General features: G+C 45.2%; 1 protein-coding gene across 1 annotated transcript in view; it reads right to left on the bottom strand.

Annotated features, from left to right (window-relative positions):
* The window catches only part of slc1a7b (solute carrier family 1 member 7b), a 103,738-nt gene that overhangs the window by 29,670 nt on the left and 51,606 nt on the right, over nucleotides 1-22,462 (bottom strand). The window contains exon 3 of the mRNA XM_046300565.1: nucleotides 10,814-11,029. Coding sequence (XP_046156521.1) covers nucleotides 10,814-11,029 — 216 coding nt within the window. The remainder of the gene's footprint in view (nucleotides 1-10,813; nucleotides 11,030-22,462) is intronic.

Raw genomic sequence — 22,462 nt, forward strand, 5'->3', positions numbered from 1 at the left:
GAAAAATGGCTCAATTTAAGATCCTATATCTGCAGGTCAACAACATCCCTGTCTTATGTTTCGGATGCAAAGGATTTTCTTCAGACACTGGGCAAGGCACAAATCCCCGTCATTCGCATGAAGAAGAGACTGAGATATTGGGGATGTAGGTCGGGGTGCCTTGTAAGGATCCGACGGCGAGTGGGTAATCCGCCTCTACCATCAGTCCTATTAGCCAACGTGCAATCATTGGATAATAAACTGGATGAGACTATCCTACCAACGGGACATTAAAAACTGTAATATCTTATGTTTTACCGAGTTGTGGCTGAACGACGACATGGATAACATACAGCTGGCTGAGTTTCCATACATCGGCAAGATAGAACAGCTGCCTCAGTAAGACAATGGGGTGGCTGTCTGTTTGTAAATAACAGCTGGTGCATAAAATCTAATATTAAGATTTTGCTTGCCTGAGGTAGAGTGATAAGCTGTAGACCACACTATGCTCATCCAGAGTCGGTGCTCCTAGTGGCCAGCGGCTTTAATGCAGGGAAACTTAAATCTGTTTTGCCTAATTTCTACCAGCATATTACATTTTACCTTGATTTAACTAGGCAAGTCAGTTAAGAACAAATTCTTATTTTCAATGACAGTGAACAGCCTGTTCAGGGGCAAAATGACAGATTTGTACCTTGTCAGCTCGGGGGTTTGAACTTGCAACCTTCCGATTACTTGTCCAACGCTCTAACCACTAGGTTACCCACACAGATGGGTACAAAGCTCTCCCTCACCCTCCACAAAGCTCTCCCTCGCCCTCCTAGCCGTGTCTGTGTCCTGGCTTAGGAAGGCCACCAAAGACCCTGAAACTTCCATCCCTAACTGTAACATTAGATAGAACTGCCAAAGGGTGCAGAGCTGCAATTTACTGCAGAGATAGCCTGCAGAGATCTGTCTTACTATCCAGGTCTGTGCCCAAACAATTTGAGCTTCTACTTTTAAAAATCCACCTTTCCAGAAACAAGTCTCTCACCGTTGCCGCTTGCAATTGACCACTTTCTTCCCCCAGCTGTGCCCTGGACACCATATGTGAATTGATTGCCCCCATCTATCTACAGAGCTCGTGCTGTTAGGTGACCTAAACTGGGACATGCTTAACACCCTGGCCCTCCTACAATCTAAGCTTGATGCCCTCAATCTCACACAAATTATCAATGAACCCAGCAGGTACAACCAAAAATCCATAAACACAGACACCCTCATAGATATCATCCTAACCAACCTGCCCTCCAAATACATCTCTGCTGTCTTCATCCAGGATCTCAGAAATAACTGCCTCATTGCTTGCGTCCGTAATGGGTCTGCGGTCAAACGACCACACCTCATCACTGTCAAACGCTCCCTAAAACACTTCAGTGAGCAGGCCATTCTAATTGCCCTGGCCCGGGTATCCTGGAAGGATATTGACCTCATTCCGTCAGTAGAAGATGCCTGGTTATTCTTTAAAAGTGCTTTCCTCACAATCTTAAATAAGCATGCCCAATTCAAAAAATGTAGGACCACTCCAGACCTGACTGCCCTTGACCAGCACAAAAACACCCTGTGTGGTCATTTGACCACACTGCACACTGCCCTAACCCATCTGGACAAGAGGAATACCTATGTGAGAATGCTGTTCATCGACTACAGCTCGGCATTTAACACCATAGTGCCCTCCAAGCTCGTCATCAAGCTCGAGACCCTGGGTCTCGACCCCGCCCTGTGCAACTGGGTACTGGACTTCCTGACGGGCCGCCCCCAGGTGGTGAGGTTAGGCAACAACATCTCCACCCCGCTGATCCTTAACACTGGGGCCCCACCAGGGTGCGTTCTGAGCCCTCTCCTGTACTCCCTGTTCACCCACGACTGCGTGGCCACGCACGCCTCCAACTCAATCATCAAGTTTGCGGACGACACAACAGTGGTAGGCTTGATTACCAACAACGACGAGACGGCCTACAGGGAGGAGGTGAGGGCCCTCGGAGTGTGGTGTCAGGAAAATAACCTCACACTCAACGTCAACAAAACTAAGGAGATGATTGTGGACTTCAGGAAACAGCAGAGGGAACACCCCCTATCCACATCGATGGAACAGTAGTGGAGAGGATAGTAAGTTGTAAGTTCCTCGGTGTACACATCACAGACAAACTGAATTGGTCCACCCACACAGACAGCATCGTGAAGAAGGCGCAGCAGCGCCTCTTCAACCTCAGGAGGCTGAAGAAATTTGGCTTGTCACCAAAAGCACTCACAAACTTCTACAGATGCACAATCGAGAGCATCCTGTCGGGCTGTATCACCACCTAGTACTGCAACTGCTCCGCCCACAACCGTAAGGCTCTCCAGAGGGTAGTGAGGTCTGCACAACGCATCACCGGGGGCAAACTACCTGCCCTCCAGGACACCTACACCACCCGATGTCACAGGAAGGCCATAAAGATCATAAAGGACAACAACCACCCGAGCCACTGCCTGTTCATCCCGCTATCATCCAGAAGGCGAGGTCAGTACAGGTGCATCAAAGCTGGGACCCAATTTGTAAGTCGCTCTGGATAAGAGCGTCTGCTAAATGACTTAAATGTAAATGTAAATGTAAAATTATCAGCCGTCATTGTTGCAATCCTAGCCTGTTCAACCTCTTTTTCATATCGTCTGAGATCCCCAAACATTGGAAAACTGCCGCGGTCATCCAAGGTATTCCAAGGTATTCGAAAGCCGAGATAACAATCAGATCACCGACCATTTCGATTCCCACCACACCTTCTCTGTTATGCAATCTGGTGCATGGGTGCACCTCAGCCGCGCTCAAGGTTCTAAACGATATCATAACCTCCATCAATAAGAGACAATTCTGTGCAGCTGTATTCATCGACCTGGTCAAGGCTTTTGACTCTGTCAATCACCACATTCTTATCGGCAGACTCAACAGCCTTGGTTTCTCAAATGACTGCCTCGCCTGGTTTACCAACTACTTCTCAGACTTCTCAGTGTGTCAAATCGGAGGGCCTGTTGTCCTGACCTCTGGCAGTCTCTATGGGGGTGCAACAGGGTTGAATTCTCGGGCTGACTCTTTTCTCAGTATACATCAATGACGTCGCTCTTGCTGCTGGTGATTATCTGATCCACCTCTGCACAGACGATACCATTCTGTATACTTCTGGTCCTTCTCTGGACACTGTGTTAACGAACCTCCAGACGAGCTGCAATACCATACAACTCCTTCCGTGGCCTTCAACCGCTCTTAAATGCAAGTTAAGCTCTTCAACCATTCGCTACCAGCACCTGCCTGCCCGTCCAGCATCACTACTCTGGACGGTTCTGACATAGAACATGTGGACATCCACAAATACCTAGGTGTCAGGTTAGACTGTAAACTCTCCTTCAAGACTCACATTAAGCATCTCCAATCCAAAAGTAAATGTAGAATCGGCTTCCTATTTCGCAAAAAACATCCTTCACTCATGCTGCCAAACAAAGCCTTGTAAATCTGACCATCCTAACGATCCTTGACTTCGGCGATGTCATTTCCAAAATAGCCTCCAACACGCTACTCAGCAAATTGGATGCAGTCTATCACAATGCCATCCATTTTGTTACCAAAGCCCCATATACTACCCACGACTGTGACCTGTATGCTCTCGTTGGATGGCCCTTGCTTCATATTCAAACCCACTGGCTCCAGGTCAACTATAAGTCTTTGCTAGGTAAATCCCCACCTTATCTCAGCTCACTGGTCACCATTGCAGCACCCACCCGTAGCATGCGCTCCAGCAGGCATATTTCACTGGTCACCCCCAATGCCAATTCCTCCTTTGGTCACCTTTCTTTACTGTTCTCTGCTGCCACTGACTGGAAGGAACTGTAAAAATCACTGAAGCTGGAGACTCATATCTCCCTCACTAACTTTAAGCACCAGCTGTCAGAGCAGCTCACAGACCACTGCACCTGTACATAGCCCATCTTTTAACAGCCCAATCAACTACCTCATCCCCATACTGTTATTTTTTTTGCTCCTTTGCTCCCCAGTTTCTCTACTTGCACATTCATCTTCTGCACATCTATCTTCTCCACAGTGTTTAGTTGCTAAATTGTAATTATTTTGCCACTATGGACTATTTACTCCCTTAACTCACCTCATTTGCATACACTGTATATAGCCTTTTTCTATTGTGTTATTGACTGTATGTTTGTTTATTCCATGTATAATTCTGTGTTGTTGTTTGTGTCGCACTGCTTTGCTTTATCTTGGCCAGGTCGCAGTTGTAAATGAGAACTTGTTCTCAGCCAGCCTACCTGGTTAAATAAAGGTGAAATAAAAAATTAAAAAATAAATAATTGGCAAATCTGACCATAACTCTATCCTCCTGATTCCTGTTTACAAGCAAACACTAAAGCAGGAAGTACCAGTGACTCGCTCAATACGGAAGTGGTCAGATGACATAGATGCTAAGCTACAGGACTGTTCTGCTAGCACAGACTGGAATATGTTCTGGGATTCTTCTCGATTGCATTGAGGAGTACACCACATCAGTCACTGGCTTCAACAATAAGTGCATTGATGACGTCGTCCCTAAAGTGACCATACGTACATAGCCCAACCAGAAGCCATGAATTATAGGCAACTTCTGCACTGAGCTAAACAGTAGAGCTGCTGCTTTCAAAGTGCGGGACTCTAACCCTGACGCTTATGAGAAATCCGTTATGCCCTCCGACGAATCATCAAACAGGTAAAGCATCAATACAGGACTAAGATCGAATCGTACTACACCGGTTACGATGCTCATTGGATGTGGCAGGGCTTGCAAACTATTACGGACTACAAAGGGAATCACAGCTGCGAGCTGCCCAGTGAAACGAGCCTACCAGTGTCATGTTTTGTCTTATATTGTCTTGTCATTTTTGCTTTTCCTTCTGTTCGTTTTCCCCCTGCTGGTCTTTTTAGGTTCGTTCCCCTTTTTCTCTCTCCCTCCCTCTCTCTCTTCTCTCTATCGTTCCGTTCCTGCTCCCAGCTGTTCCTATTCCCCTAATCAATCATTTAGTCTTCCCACACCTGTTCCCTATCTTTTCCCCTGATTAGAGTCCCTATTTCTCCCCTCTCCCCGTTCCTGTCCTGTCGGATCCTTGTATATTGTTCACCGTGCTGTGTCTTTGTATCGCCCTGTCGTGTCGTGTTTCCCTCAGATGCTGCGTGGTGAGCAGGTGTCTGAGTCTGCTACGGTCAAGTGCCTTCCCGAGGCAACCTGCAGTTTATTATCGAGTCTCCAGTCAGTTCTCGTGATTACGAGTGGAATTGTTTTTTATGCTTTATTTACCGCTCCGATTTGTCTAGGAGTATTGCTATTTCCTTATACTGGATTAAAGACTCTGTTTTCGCCAAGTCGCTTTTGGGTCCTCATTCACCTGCATAACAGAAGGATCCGACCAAGGAATGGACCCAGCGACTACAGACGCTCGTAACACTGCCGTCGAGATCCAAGGAGCCATGCTCGGCAGACACGAGTAGGAATTGTCTGCTGCTCGTCATGCCATGGAGAACCTGGCCGCTCAGGTTTCCGACCTCTCTGGACAGTTCCAGAGTCTTCGTCTCGTGCCACCTGTTACTTCCTGGTCTGCCGAGCCTCCGGAACCTAGGGTTAATAACCCACCTTGCTACTCCGGGCAGCCCAAGGAGTGCCGCTCCTTTCTCACCCAGTGTGATATTGTGTTCTCTCTCCAACCCAACACATACTCTAGAGAGAGAGCTCGGGTTGCTTACGTCATTTCACTCCTTACTGGCCGGGCTCGAGTGTGGGGCACAGCTATCTGGGAGGCAAGGGCTGATTGTTCTAACAAGTACCAGAACTTTAAAGAGGAGATGATTCGGGTTTTTGACCGTTCAGTTTTTGGTAGGGAGGCTTCTAGGGCCCTGGCTTCCCTATGCCAAGGTGATCGATACATAACGGATTACTCTATAGAGTTTCGCACTCTTGCTGCCTCTAGTGACTGGAACGAGCCGGCGCTGCTCGCTCGTTTTCTGGAGGGACTCCACGCAGTGGTTAAAGATGAGATTCTCTCCCGGGAGGTTCCTTCCAGTGTGGACTCTTTGATTGCTCTCGCCATCCGCATAGAACGACGGGTAGATCTTCGTCACCAAGCTCGTGGAAGAGAGCTCGCGTCAACGGTGTTTCCCTGCTCCGCATCGCAACCATCTCCCTCCTCTGGCTCAGAGACTGAGCCCATGCAGCTGGGAGGTATTCGCATCTCGACTAAGGAGAGGGAACGGAGGATCACCAACCGCCTGTGCCTCTATTGCGGATTTGATGGACATTTTGTCAATTCATGTCCAGTAAAAGCCAGAGCTCATCAGTAAGCGGAGGGCTACTGGTGAGCGCTACTACTCAGGTCTCTCCATCTAGATCCTGTACTACTATGTCGGTCCATCTATGCTGGACCGGTTCGGGTGCTACATGCAGTGCCTTGATAGACTCTGGGGCTGAGGGTTGTTTCATGGACGAAGCATGGGCTCGGAAACATGACATTCCTTTCAGACAGTTAGACAAGCCTACGCCCATGTTCGCCTTAGATGGTAGTCATCTTCCCAGTATCAGATTTGAGACACTACCTTTAACCCTCACAGTATCTGGTAACCACAGTGAGACTATTTCTTTTTTGATTTTTCGTTCACCTTTTACACCTGTTGTTTTGGGTCATCCCTGGCTAGTATGTCATAATCCTTCTATTAATTGGTCTAGTAATTCTATCCTATCCTGGAACGTTTCTTGTCATGTGAAGTGTTTAATGTCTGCCATCCCTCCCATTTCTTCTGTCCCCACTTCTCAGGAGGAACCTGGCGATTTGACAGGAGTGCCGGAGGAATATCATGATCTGCGCACGGTCTTCAGTCGGTCCCGAGCCAACTCCCTTCCTCCTCACCGGTCGTATGATTGTAGTATTGATCTCCTTCCGGGGACCACTCCTCCTCGGGGTAGACTATACTCTCTGTCGGCTCCCGAACGTAAGGCTCTCGAGGATTATTTGTCTGTGTCTCTTGACGCCGGTACCATAGTGCCTTCTTCCTCTCTGGCCGGGGCGGGGTTTTTTTTTGTTAAGAAAAAGGACGGTACTCTGCGCCCCTGCGTGGATTATCGAGGGCTGAATGACATAACGGTTAAGAATCGTTATCCGCTTCCCCTTATGTCATCAGCCTTCGAGATTCTGCAGGGAGCCAGGTGCTTTACTAAGTTGGACCTTCGTAACGCTTACCATCTCGTGCGCATCAGAGAGGGGGACGAGTGGAAAACGGCGTTTAACACTCCGTTAGGGCATTTTGAGTACCGGGTTCTGCCGTTTGGTCTCGCCAATGCGCCAGCTGTTTTTCAGGCATTAGTTAATGATGTTCTGAGAGACATGCTGAACATCTTTGTTTTTGTCTACCTTGACGATATCCTGATTTTTTCACCGTCACTCGAGATTCATGTTCAGCACGTTCGACGTGTTCTCCAGCGCCTATTAGAGAATTGTCTCTACGTGAAGGCTGAGAAGTGCTCTTTTCATGTCTCCTCCGTTACTTTTCTCGGTTCCGTTATTTCCGCTGAAGGCATTCAGATGGATTCCGCTAAGGTCCAAGCTGTCAGTGAGTGGCCCGTTCCAAGGTCACGTGTCGAGTTGCAGCGCTTTCTAGGTTTCGCTAATTTCTATCGGCGTTGCATTCGTAATTTCGGTCAAGTTGCTGCCCCTCTCACAGCTCTTACTTCTGTCAAGACGTGTTTTAAGTGGTCCGGTTCCGCCCAGGGAGCTTTTGATCTTCTAAAAGAACGTTTTACGTCCGCTCCTATCCTCGTTACTCCTGACGTCACTAGACAATTCATTGTCGAGGTTGACGCTTCAGAGGTAGGCGTGGGAGCCATTCTATCCCAGCGCTTCCAGTCTGACGATAAGGTTCATCCTTGCGCTTATTTTTCTCATCGCCTGTCGCCATCTGAACGCAACTATGATGTGGGTAACCGCGAACTGCTCGCCATCCGCTTAGCCCTAGGCGAATGGCGACAGTGGTTGGAGGGGGCGACCGTTCCTTTTGTCGTTTGGACAGACCATAAGAACCTTGAGTACATCCGTTCTGCCAAACAACTTAATGCTCGTCAAGCTCGTTGGGCGTTATTTTTCGCTCGTTTCGAGTTTGTGATTTCTTACCGTCCGGGTAGCAAGAACACCAAGCCTGATGCCTTATCCCGTCTTTTTAGTTCTTCTGTGGCTTCTACTGATCCCGAGGGGATTCTTCCTTATGGGCGTGTTGTCGGGTTGACAGTCTGGGGAATTGAAAGACAGGTTAAGCAAGCACTCACGCACACTGCGTCGCCGCGCGCTTGTCCTAGTAACCTTCTTTTCGTTCCTGTTTCCACTCGTCTGGCTGTTCTTCAGTGGGCTCACTCTGCCAAGTTAGCTGGTCATCCCGGTGTTCGAGGCACTCTTGCTTCTATTCGCCAGCGCTTTTGGTGGCCGACTCAGGAGCGTGACACGCGCCGTCTCGTGGCTGCTTGTTCGGACTGCGCGCAGACTAAGTCAGGTAACTCTCCTCCTGCCGGTCGTCTCAGACCGCTCCCCATTCCTTCTCGACCATGGTCTCACATCGCCCTAGACTTCATTACCGGTCTGCCTTTGTCTGCGGGGAAGACTGTGATTCTTACGGTTGTCGATAGGTTCTCTAAGGCGGCACATTTCATTCCTCTCGCTAAACTTCCTTCCGCTAATGAGACGGCACAAATCATCATCGAGAATGTGTTCAGAATTCATGGCCTCCCGTTAGACGCCGTTTCAGACAGAGGTCCGCAATTCACGTCACAGTTTTGGAGGGAGTTCTGTCGTTTGATTGGTGCATCCGTCAGTCTCTCTTCCGGGTTTCATCCCCAGTCTAACGGTCAAGCAGAGAGGGCCAATCAGACGATTGGTCGCATACTACGCAGCCTTTCTTTCAGAAACCCTGCGTCTTGGGCAGAACAGCTCCCCCTGGGCAGAATACGCTCACAACTCGCTTCCTTCGTCTGCTACCGGGTTATCTCCGTTTCAGAGTAGTCTGGGTTACCAGCCTCCTCTGTTCTCATCCCAGCTTGCCGAGTCCAGCGTTCCCTCCCCTCAAGCGTTTGTCCAACGTTGTGAGCGCACCTGGAGGAGGGTGAGGTCTGCACTTTGCCGTTACAGGGCACAGACTGTGAGAGCCGCCAATAAACGTAGGATTAAGAGTCCAAGGTATTGTTGCGGCCAGAGAGTGTGGCTTTCCACTCGCAAAGTAAAAGTTGTCAAAAATATAAATTGTAAAGTACATATACCCCTAAAACTACTTAGGTAGTATTTTCAAGTATTTTTTACTTAAGTTCTTTACACCACTGCCTTCAAATGGGGGGGACTAGATACATAAAGTGCTTTAATTTCTAAACAGTAAAACAGATATGCATGAAAATACACTCAAATAAAAGGTGACATTCTGTTTTGTTTGATATCATATACAAAATGCTGGAGTATAGAGCCAAATTAAACGTTTTCCCTTCACTGTCCAAATAAATACATAGGGGGTGTAGTACTAATTGTCTTGGTGCTGCGCATGCTGTTATTCTAACACCATGACATAATGATTGCATCCCAAACGACACCCTATTCTGTTTATAGTGCACTACCTTTGACCAGGGCCCATAGGGCACTATTTTGGGAATAGAGTGCCATTTGTGGCAAATACAATGACACTGCTGGGATGTATCTAGAAAGAGGTATGTCTCCAGTGGAGAGTGGACTGTTACGGGTACAGGCTAGGCTACTTCACTGTGCAGCATTGACGTTAGTGACTTCAATTTGTCCTTAGCAGAGAGCAGTTCAAATGAAGTCTCTCTCGGTTTGAACAGTGCAAACGGCCAAAGGCAACATGACCAAATACCACAACATGCTCTAAGAGCACTGTAATATATCACAATGTACAAGCTGTGGAGTCTGCCCCATCAAAACATTTATTTTGAGAGAGACCCATCTATCCAGCTGAAGATGAGCATTCGGACTCATCACTTTAACTGTTATCCTTTCACTGAAGTACTTTCAAGATACAAGTGTATGGCTGGCTGACTCTAACAAGGCCACACACATTTAGAGGAGAAAGAAGCAGAAAAACAAAATAAAAATGTAATACTCAAGCTGGTTGCCTCTGAACCATGGTTGAGCTCCAAATGGCACCCTATATATAGTGCACCACCTTTAACTACATCCCTATGGGCCCTGTTCAAAAGTAGTGCACTATTAAGGGAATATACTGCCATGTCTTTAATATTCCACAGACAGAGATAGCCTAGCTGTTGAGATATATCATTAATCTCATCTGCGATTCAATCACTAAGTTCAGTTCTGAACGTGAGAATATGTAGTACAGTGAATCAACACTATCTTGTGGAGTCCTGTCCCATCGTCTTTATCCGTAGTGTTAATAAGGTTGACTGGTGATAGTATGTACATGTACTGTATGAGCATGTTCAGCAGCAGACCTGGGTTAAAATACTATTTGAAATATTTCAAATTCTCAGTCCAGCGCACATGATTGCTCGCTAGGTACAGTACAAATTACTCTATTTACTTTCTACATGTTTTCTTCAGGCGAACATCCAAATGAAGTGCATTGGTCTACACAGACTTAAAATGTGTGAATGAGTAAGTGCTAAAGGGTGGGTGGTGAGTGGGCAGGTGCGTGGAGGGTGATTGTGTTGTGAGTGGGTGGTGGGTGGGTAGGTGGTGTGTGTGTGTGTTTGGGTCGGTGTGTGGGTGGTGAGCGGGTAGGCCATCTTACCGGATGAGGTCAAGCAGGGCGTCGGCAGAGCTCATGATGGCCTTGCCGCTGTCCTCTGAGTCCTCCTTCTGGGCTGCTCCTCCAGGGTGGATGACGGACACCATGATGATGCCCACCACCACTGCTACAAAGGTGGTCCACAGGTAGTAAGACACGGTGATAAGGCCCAGTCTGCTGGAACACTTAGCATCTAGGGCTGCTAGCCCTGACATCAGACTGGAGAAAGGGAGGGGGAGAAGAGAGAGAAAGAGAGAGAGGCAGGGTGGAGAGAGAGAAAGTGGGGGTGGAGAGAGAGAGGGAGAGAAGGAGGGGGAAGAGAGAGAGAGAGAGAGAGAGAGGAGGAGAAGTGAGAGAGGGGGAGGAGAGAGAGGATGAGAGAGAGAAGGAGATAGAAGTGGGGGAGAGAAAGACGGTGAGGAGAGAGAGGGAGAGAGTGAGGAGGGAAGAGAGCGATGGGTGAGATAGAGAGAGGGGGTGAGAGAGAGTTAGGGAGTGAGAGGGAAGGAGAGAGAACGGGGTGAGGAGAGAGAGGATGAGAGAGGGGGAGAGAGAGAGGGAGAGAGGGGGAGAGAGATGGGTGGAAGAGGGAGAGGGAGAGGGAGAGGGAGAGGGAGGGAGAGGGAGAGGGAGAGAGAGAGAGAGAGAGAGAGAGAGAGAGAGAGAGAGAGAGAGAGAGAGAGAGAGAGAGAGAGAGGGGGGAGGAGAGAGTGGATGAAAGAAAGAGAGAGAGAGAGAGAGAGAGAGAGAGAGAGAGAGGGGAGGAGTGAGTGGATGAGAGAAAGAGAGCGAGCGAGCGAAAGAGAGAGAGAGACAGAGAGAGAGAGGGGGGGGGGGAGAGATGGGTGGGAGAGAGTGGATGAGAGAGGGGAGAGGGAGAGAGAGAGAGGTGGGGGAGGAGAGAGTGGATGAAAGAAAAAGAGAGAGCGAGAGAGAGAGAGAGAGGGGGGGGGAGATGGGGGAAAGAGTGGTTGAGAGAGAGAGAGAGAGAGACACGGAGACACACACACACACTGATTAGGCTTGAGGCAGGTCTTCATGCGTTAAGTGACATTTGTCAATACTTGGCAGATCTTTATGACGTATTCCACTTCATTATATAGTGATAATTGACAGAGACAGTGACACCATTTTTACAACAATCTCTCCAGCTTTCAAAGTTCATAAAATATTATAAGCTAACAGTACCTATGATCACAGTATGGCTTTGACAGATTAAAGACAATGTGACCCTTTAAAATGCTACAGTTACATCTGGATACTAAACGGCAACACCATGGATGCAAATTCAGACTTAAATGAACACTTTCTTAGAGTTGATACCATTACACTGTTTTTGTTTTAGGGAGGGGGGGGGGGTGTTAACATTGTTGGTTGTAAAGCTGTATATGCATAATTCCCAGCACGCCGTTCAAGTAAATGTGGGAGACACCCACCCAATGACTTTGTTTGTTAGTGACGTGGTTGTTGCATTCAGTAACTTCTAGTCCAGAAACCTTCACCAAGTGACTGCCAAAGTGAAAGTGCAGGGAGTGCAATGGGAGAGAGACCCTAAACAAAGACACACACACACACACGCTCGCTGCAGCAATAGATGGCTGTTGGTCCGGTCCAAATGCACCCCTTTGATGAACGCATTTGACTGGTTCATTCAAGTCCAGGAGCCTTAGGAGGATTGTTTTTCAGCCTGTGACGGTCCTCTCCGCTATTGGTGACAAACCTGGAAACAGGTGAGCTACGAATTTACTCGCCAGGAATGTTAAAACACCCTGCCACACTTTATAGCAAGACATTTGCTTCTGAATATTTTCTGAAGCATCTTTATAGCCTTCTAGGCTTTAGCTCAATTGGATGGTTCGGTTGCATGGCCCTTGTAACTCCAGGAATGTGAGTTTGATTGCCCCCAAGAATGTATGCACGCATGACTTTAAGTTGCTTTGGATAAAAGCGTCTGCTAAATGGCATACAGTGCATTATATTATCAAGGGATAATGAAGGATTAATTTCACCTTATTGTGTCCTGAGAGTTATTCTCCTTTTATTACCAGGCCATGTTCAAATTCTGCCCAATACCCTTTTCATGAGTCAATGTTCTGTATGAAATATGTCATTATAACCTATTCATGTAGAAAATATAGTACTTTACTTAACATTCCATTCTTTCAACTGAGAGGCGTATTGCCCTGTACCATGACCTGCTAAAAGAAGGTTCAGTTAATGTCCTCTCTAATAACCTCTAGACAGCTATTCAGTTAGCTGTTCATTGGTTTCTGAAAGACTGCAGTTAGGTAATGACAGAGAGTGAGTCAGTCGTGTTGTCAGTGTGCTGGTTTGGTTTGGTTCAGAGAGTGAGTCAGTCGTGTTATCAGTGTGCTAGTTTTGTTTGGTTCAGAGAGTGAGTCAGTCGTGTTGTCAGTGTGCTGGTTTGGTTTGGTTCAGAGAGTGAGTCAGTTGTGTTATCAGTGTGCTAGTTTTGTTTGGTTCAGAGAGTGAGTCAGTCGTGTTATCAGTGTGCTAGTTTAGTTTGGTTCAGAGAGTGAGTCAGTCATGTTATCAGTGTGCTAGTTTTGTTTGGTTCAGAGAGTGAGTCAGTCATGTTGTCAGTGTACTGGTTTGGTTTGGTTCAGAAAGTGAGTCAGTTGTGTTATCAGTGTGCTAGTTTTGTTTGGTTCAGAGAGTGAGTCAGTCGTGTTGTCAGTGTGCTAGTTTTGTTTGGTTCAGAGAGTGAGTCAGTCGTGTTGTCAGTGTGCTGGTTTGGTTTGGTTCAGAGAGTGAGTCAGTCGTGTTATCAGTGTGCTGGTTTGGTTTGGTTCAGAGAGTGAATCAGTCGTGTTGTCAGTGTGCTGGTTTTGTTTGGTTCAGAGAGTGAGTCAGTCGTGTTGTCAGTGTGCTAGTTTTGTTTGGTTCAGAGAGTGAGTCAGTCGTGTTGTCAGTGTGCTAGTTTTGTTTGGTTCAGAGAGTGAGTCAGTCGTGTTGTCAGTGTGCTAGTTTTGTTTGGTTCAGAGAGTGAGTCAGTCGTGTTGTCAGTGTGCTGGTTTGGTTTGGTTCAGAGAGTGAGTCAGTCGTTTTGTCAGTGTGCTGGTTTGGTTCAACGGGGCATGGAATGCATGTAAATGGAGGAGGAATGTAACATCAGATTAGTAATTGTTCAGCTACAGTACCAGTTAAAAGTTTGGACACACCTACTCATTCAAGGGTTTTTATTTATTTTTACTATTTTCTACATTGTATAATAATAGTGAAGACATCAAAACAATGAAATAACACATATGGAATCATGTGGTTAACCCAAAAAGTGTTCATCAAATCAAAATATATTTCAGATTTTAGATTCTTCAAAGTAGCCCCCCTTTGCCTTGATGACAGCTTTGCACACTCTTGGCATTCTCTCAACCAGCTTCATCTGGAATTATTTTCCAACAGTCTTGAAGGAGTTCCCATACAGTATATTGCTTCCATACAGTATAACCCTCAATTGGGTTTAGGTCGGGTGATTGTGGAGGCCAGGTTATCTAATGCAACGCTCCATCACTCTCCTTCTTGGTCAAATAACCCTCACACACCCTGGAGGTGTGTTGGGTCATTGTCCTGGTAACTCTGGTTCTTCCTTTCCTATGGCGGTCCTCATGAGAGCCAGTTTCATCATAGGCTTGATGGTTTTTGCAACTGCACCTGAAAGTTCTTGAAATGTTCCACATTGACTGACCTTCATGTCTTAAAGTAATGATGGACTGTCATTTCTCTTCCCTTATTTGTGCTGTTCTTGCCATAATATGGACTTGGTATTTTACCAAATAGGACTATCTTCTGTAGACCACCTTTACTGTACCTTGTCACAACACAACTGATTGGCTCAAACGCACTAAGAAGGAAAGAAATTCCACAAATGTACTTTTAACAAGGCTCACCTGTTAATTGAAAAAATGTCAGGTTACCACCTAATTTTTAAAATTTATTTTCTATTTCACCTTTATTTAACCAGGTAGGCCAGTTGAGAACAAGTTCTAATTTACAACTGCGACCTGACCAAGATAAAGCAAAGCAGCGTGACACAGACAACAACAGAGTTACACATGGAATAACATGGAATAAACAATAAATAAGCCAACAACACAATAAACAAGTCAATGACACAGTAGAAGAAAAGAAAGTGTATATATAGTGTGTGCAACAGGCAATAAATAGGCCATAGTAGCGAAGAATTACAATTTAGAAGATGAACACTGGAGTGATAAATGAGCAGATGATGATGTGCAAGTAGAGATACTGGTGTGCAAAAAAGCAGAAAAGTAAATAAAAACAATATGGGGATGAGGTAGGTAGATTGGGTGGGCTATTTACAGATGGATTTTGTACAGCTGTAGCGATCGGTTAGCTGCTCAGATTGCTGATGTTTAAAGTTGGTAAGGGAAATATGGCTTCAGCTTCAGAGATTTTTGCAATTCGTTCCAGTCACTGGCAGCAGAGAACTGGAAGGAAAGGCGGCCAAATGAGGTGTTGGTTTTGGGGAGGATCAGTGAGATTTACCTGCTGGAACGTGTGCTACGGGTGGGTGTTGTTATCGTGACCAGTGAACTGAGATAAGGCAGAGCTTTAGCTAGCAAAGATTTATAGATGACCTGTAGCCAGTGGGGCTGGCGACGAATATGTGGCGAGGGCCAGCCGACTTGAGCATACAGGTCGCAGTGGTGGGTGGTATAAGGTGATTTGGTAACAAAACGGATGGCACTGTGATAGAATGCATCCAGTTTGCTGAGTAGAGTATTGGAAGGTATTTTGTAGATGACATCGCCGAAGTCGAGGATCGGTAGGATAGTCAGTTTTACTAAGGCAAGTTTGGCGGCGTGAGTGAAAAATAGGAAGCCGATTCTAGATTTGATTTTGGATTGGAGATGTTTAATATGAGCCTGGAAGGAGAGTTTACAGTCTAGCCAGACACCTAGGTATTTATAGTTGTCCACATATTCTAGGTCAAAACCGTCCAGGCTGGTGATGCTAGTCGGGCGGGCGGATGCGGGCAGCGAACGGTTGAAAAGCATGCATTTGGTTTTTACTAGCGTTTAAGTGCAGTTGGAGGCCACAGAAGGAGTGTTGTATGGCATTGAATCTCGTTTGGAGGTTAGTTAGCACAGTGTCCAGAGAATGGCCAGAAGTATACAGAATGGTGTCGTCTGCATAGAGGTGGATCAGGGAATCACCCGCACAAGAGCGACATCATTGATGTATACAGAGAAAAGAGTCGGCCCCGAGAATTTAACCCTGTGGTACCCCCATAGAGACTGCCAGAGGTCTCGACAACAGGCCCTCCGATTTGACACACTGAACTCTGTTTGCAAAGTAGTTGGTGAACCAGGCGAGGCAATCATTAGAGAAACCGATAAGAATACGATGATTGACAGAGTCGAAAGCCTTGGCCAGGTCGATGAAGACGGCTGCATAGTACTAGTACTGTCTTTTATCGATGGCGGTTATGATATCGTTTAGTACCTTGAGCGTGGCTGAGGTGCACCAGTGACCGGCTCGGAAACCGGATTGCACAGCGTAGAAGGTATGGTGGGATGAAGCTGGTTGAGAGAATGCCAGGAGTGTACAAAGGCAAAGGGTGGCTACTTTGAAGAATCTCAAATCTCAAATATATTTTTATTTGTTTGATTCTTTTTGGGTTACTACATGATTGCATATGTGTTATGTCATAGTTTGGATGTCTTCAATATTATTCTACAATGTAGAAAATAGTACAAATAAAGAAAAACCCTTGAATGAGTAGCTGTGTCCAAACTTCGGATGGGTACTGTACATGCTATGTCTGTGTGTGTCGGCATAATATTGTAAGAGTTTGATGTGTGTGTGCGCACTTGCCCTTGTGTCAGCATGTGGTCGTGCACAATCTGATTGAACTCTTTGGTCTGAAAGCCAAGTGTCACGTCTGGAGGAAACCTTGCACCATCCCTACGATGAAGCATGGTGGTGGCAGCATCATCCTGTGAGGATGTTTTTCAGCAACAGGGACTTGGAGACTAGTCAGGATCGAGGGGAAAGATGAACGGAGAAAAGTACAGAGAGATCCTTGATCCTTGCCCTGCTGCAGGGCACTCAGGACCTCAGACTGGGGCGACGGTTCACCTTCCAACAGGACAACGACCATGAGAACACAGCCAAGACAACACAGGAGTGGCTTCGGGAGCCGTCTCTGAATGTCCTTGAGTGGCCCAGTCAGAGCCCGGACTTGAACCCGATCAAACATAGTTTGAGAGCTTCTGCAGAGAAGAATGGGAGAAACTCCCCAATTATAGCTGTGCCAAACTTGTAGCGTCATACCCAAGAAGACTCAAGGCTGTAATCACTGCCAAAGGTGCTTAAACAAAGTACTCAGTAAAGGGTCTGAATACTAATGTTAATGTAATTTTCCGTTTTTTTTATTACATTTGCAAAACATTCTAAAAACCTGTTTTTGCTTTGCCATTATGGGGTAGATTTTAGAATAAGCCTGTAAAGTAACAACATGTTGAAAATGTCAAAGGGGCCTGAATACTTTCCAAATGCACTGTATATGTCAATATAAAGATCTGACTATAATCCCTCTATGCTCTCCTTCAGGGGCAGCAGGCATATAGAGACCCCCAGTGAATGAACACACACACAAATCAGATGCTCTCTCAATGACTCTGAAGCTTACTGTCAGATGGTCTCATCCATATTCACTGGTACTGTACATGAATGTAATCATCATTTTCAGTCTCCATTCTCGTTCTGTTTTGTATAAACTCATGCCTCATCATCACGTTATGGGATGAACATTCCATTCTCCTTTTAACCAAAGACCCTTTCTGGCCCCAATCTGTAGCACTGCTGTGAAATCATGAACTTGAGCCAAGCATAATTGCAATATTCAATATTCGTTGAGTTTCAATCATCCGAACATCTGCAATCCTTATCCTCCTGACGTTTGTGATGCATCACTATATGCATCAGTCCACTCCATTTCCCTACAGTGACTTTCAGCATCATAATTCCAGACATACAGATGTCACTGTGACTCAGTGACTGCCATACATCCCCCAATAGCTTTAGCAGTCAGCCAGGTCGAATGAAAAATATGCATTTTGAATGTTTCCTTCAGGTTTGCGAGTACATGAGTAAAAGAGAGAGATTGAGAGAGCATTTGGTGTGTGTGTGTGTGTGTGTGTGTGTGTGTGTGTGTGTGTGTGTGTGTGTGTGTGTGTGTGTGTGTGTGTGTGTGTGTGTGTGTGTGTGTGTGTGTGTGTGTGGTGAGTGCACTCAGTGGACAGTTTATTAGGTACACGAAAACGGTTTGGTCCTACAGACAGAGAGTCACGTGGCCGTGGCTTGCTACATAAAGCAGGCAGACAGGCATCAAGGCATTCAGTTACTGTTCGATTGAATGATAGAATGGGAAAAATGAGTGATCTAAGTGACTTTGAGCGTGGTATGATCAGCGGTGCCAGGCTCGCCGGTTCCAGTATCTCAGAAACGTCCGCCCTCCTGAGCTTTTCACAGACGACAGAGTCTAGTGTTTATTGAGAATAGGTCAACAATCAAAAAACATCCAGTCAGTGGCAGTCCTGTCGGCAATAACAGCTCGTTCCTGAGAGGTTGAAGGAGAATGTCAAGAATTGTGCAAGCTAACAGGCGGGCCACATACGGGTAAATAAAGACTCAGTACAACAGTGGTGTGCAGAACGACATCTCGGAACGCACAACTCGTAAGGTCCTTGTAACAGATGAACTATTGCAAAATATGACAAAATATGACCACAATGGGTTCCTGTCTACAATGCCTGGTCATATTGCTTCATGCTGATGGCAGAGTCAAGATTTGGCGTAAGTAGCATGAGTCCATGGCCCCATCCTGCCTGGTGTGGGGAATCATCCCTTGATACCAATTAAGTAACGCTTCCATGCCCCGAAGTATTCAGGCTGTTCTAGAGGCAAAGGAGGGTCCCACCCGGTACTAGATGCCACTGAGTGTATATCTGCGTTTCTGTGTGTGTCGCATCTTAGGAGAAGTTTTATCGAGGAATTTGAATAGGACATTAAGCTGAGGCTGTGTCAAGCAGTGGTGGTGTCCATCAGCTCCCATCAGGTTGATATGTTAAGGATATTGTAGACGCTATACAGGGGAGCTATCTGCTCTCCGTAAGAGGGATCTTGCAAAACACCTCATTATCTACCATGATGCATCGCAAGCTAGCTGCAAAATGAGGCTATCACCCACTCCAAAGGTTTAACATACTTGTGACGTTCTGACCTTAGTTCCTTTGTTTTGTCTTTGTTTTAGTATGGTCAGGGCGTGAGTTGGGGTGGGCAGTCTATGTTGGTTTTTCTATGTTGGTTTTTGAGTTTGGCCTGGTATGGTTCTCAATCAGAGGCAGGTGTCGTTAGTTGTCTCTGATTGAGAATCATACTTAGGTAGCATTTTTCCACCTGTGTTTCGTCGGTTTTTATTTTCTGTCTAGTGTGTTTTGACACCTTACAGAACTGTTTCGGTTTAGTTTCTTTCTCTTTGTTATTTTGTTTAGTGTTCTGAGTTTAAATAAATATCATGTCTCACACTCACACACAGTAATATTACAGTATGATGTGCCTCTGTAAACACACACTCACTTTCACACGCACCCACACACACACACACACACACACACACACACACACACACACACACACACACACACACACACACACACACACACACACACACACACACACACACACACACACACACACACACACACACACACACACACACACACACACACACACAATTAACTTGTGGTATTGGTCCTCCAGGTATGTAGTTGCGATGCATTAGATGGTGGTGGTCTGGTATCCTAAAGGTTATGAACTATGTAAACTGATTTCCATTCCACACACATTCTGCCAGGTACAGTTGAAGTCGAAGGTTTACATACACCTTCGCCAACTACTTTTAAATTCAGTTTTGCACATTTCCTGACATTTAATCCTAGTGAATATTCCCTGTTTTAAGTCAAAAAGGATCACAACTTTTTTTTTAAGAATGTTAAATGTCAGAATAATAGTAGAAAGATGTATTTATTTCAGCTTTTATTTCTTTCATCACATTCCCAGTGGGTCAGTTTACATAAACTCAATTAGTATTTGGTAGCATTGACTTTAAATGGTTTAACTTGGGTCAAACTTTTCGGGTAGCCTTCCACAAGCTTCCCACAATAAGTTGGGTGAATTTTGGCCCATTCCTCCTGGCAGAGCTGTTGTAACTGAGTCAGGTTTGTAGGCCCCCTTGCTCACACACACTTTTCAGTTCTGCCCACAAATTGTCTATAGGATTGAGGTCAGGGCTTTGTGATGGCCACTCCAATACCTTGACCTTGTTGTACTTAAGCCATTTTGCCACAACTTTGGAAGTATGCTTAGGGTCATTGTCCATTTGGAAGACCCATTTGCAACCAAGCTTTAACTTCCTGACCGATGTCTTGAGATGTTGCTGCAATTTATCCACATAATTGTCCCTCGTCATGATGCCATCAGTTTTGTGAAGTGCACCAGTCCCTCCTGCAGCAAAGCACCCCCACAACATGATGCTGCCACCACCCGTGCTTCACGGTTGGGATGGTGTTCTTCGGCTTACAAGCCTCCCCCTTTTTCCTCCAAACATAATGATGGTCATTTTTGCCAAACAGTTCTATTTTTGCTTCATCAGACCAGAGGACAGTTCTCCAAAAAGTACCTTCATCTCTAGGAGACAGAACATGTCTCTTTCCTGAGGGGTATGACAGCTGCATGGTCCCATGGTGTTTATACTTGCGTACTATTGTTTGTACAGATGAACGTGGTACCTTCAGGTGTTTGGAAATTGCTCCCAAGGATGGACCAGACTTGTGGAGGTCTACAAAGAGGCACTGAGTTTGAAGGTAGGCCTTGAAATACATCCACAGGTACACCTCCAAATGACTCAAATGATGTCAATTATCCTATCAGAAGCTTCTTAATTAAGCCATGACATAATTTTCTGGAATTTTCAAAGCTCTTTAAAGGTAAAGTCAACTTAGTGTTTGTAAACTTCTAACCCACTGGAATTGTGATACAGTGAATTATAAGTGAAATAATCTGTCTGTAAACGATTGTTGGATAAATTACTTGTGTCACGCACAAAGTAGATGTCCTCACCGGCAAAACTATAGTTTGTTAACAAGACGTGTGGAGTGATTGAAAAACAAGTTTTAATGACTCCAACCTAAGTGTATGTAAAGTTCCGACTTCAACTGTATATGTCAGTCATTATCCTGGGTTAAATCCCAAAGGCCACCCTGTACCCTATATAGTGCACTACCTTTGATCAGGTCACTATGGGCCCCAGTAAAAAGTAGTTCATTTTAAGAGGAATATTGTGCCATTTGAGACTAAACCCAGGTCGACCCTTGAGAAAGACGTCTTCTGACTTCAATGGGACTTCCAGGTTAAATAACGGTTAAATAAATAATGCCTGTACTGTGAGAGGTCACTTGCAGCATTATCTGATATGAAAATATTGTGTTTCAAATATTTCATGTAAGTCATGAAGATTCTCATACTGTCCAAGGTTTCGATTTTCATCTGTTTCTAAAGTGATGACACACATGTGCTTGCTCAAGCCATATGCTGCATTATACAGTATCTTGGTCCAGATTGTTGTAAAATATTCTTCACCTTCTTTTTATTTTATGTGTTAGATAACAAATCTTATACACCAGTGGATAATGGGAGAGGAACCCCACAATGTTCAATTCCTTCTAGGTTCCTTCTGAATGACACCTACAGTGCCTTCAGAAAGTATTCACACCCCTTGACTTTTTTTCACATTTTATTGTGTTTCAAATTGGGATTAAAATGGTTATAATTGTCCTTTTTTTGTCTGTAATCTCTGTGGTGTCAAAGTGGAAGAAAAATTCGAACATTTGTGAAAAATACATGAAAAATAAAACACTAATATACTGATTATACTGATTAAACTCCTGAGTCAATACATGTTAGAATCACCTTTGGCAGCGATTACAGCTGTGAGTCTTTCTGACAAGTCTCTAAGACATTATATATTATTATTCAAACCCATTGTTTCCTCAAGAATTTCTGGGACCCCATTTTTTTGTAAGAACTTCTCGTGACCCCACCCGACCCAAAATCTAATAACACAACCTTAAAATCATAACATATTTTGTTACATCAACAAATAATTACATTTTCATCACTTGTCAAAATGAAAAGAAACCAATAAATACATTTTATCTTTAAAATTGTATTTTTTAAATTATCTTTCTCAAAAATATTTGTATATTGTCTCATACCACATCTGTACTTTACACATCTGTACTTTACATCGGTACTTTAGAAATGTCACGTTCTGACCTTTATTTCCTTTGTTTTGTATTTATTTAGTATGGTCAGGGCGTGAGTTGGGTAGGCAGTCTATGTTTGTTTTTTATGATTTGGGGATTTCTATGTTTCGGCCTAGTATGCTTCTCAATCAGAGGCAGGTGTCATTAGTTGTCTCTGATTGAGAATCATACTTAGGTAGCCTGGGTTGCACTGTTTGTTTGTGGGTGATTGTCTATGTTGATGGCTTGTTTCAGCGCAGCTCGCATTAGCTTCACGGTTGTTATTTTGTTTACTGTTTTT

The sequence above is a fragment of the Oncorhynchus gorbuscha genome, linkage group LG15 (assembly GCF_021184085.1).
Source record: "Oncorhynchus gorbuscha isolate QuinsamMale2020 ecotype Even-year linkage group LG15, OgorEven_v1.0, whole genome shotgun sequence".
Classification (NCBI taxonomy): domain Eukaryota; kingdom Metazoa; phylum Chordata; class Actinopteri; order Salmoniformes; family Salmonidae; genus Oncorhynchus; species Oncorhynchus gorbuscha.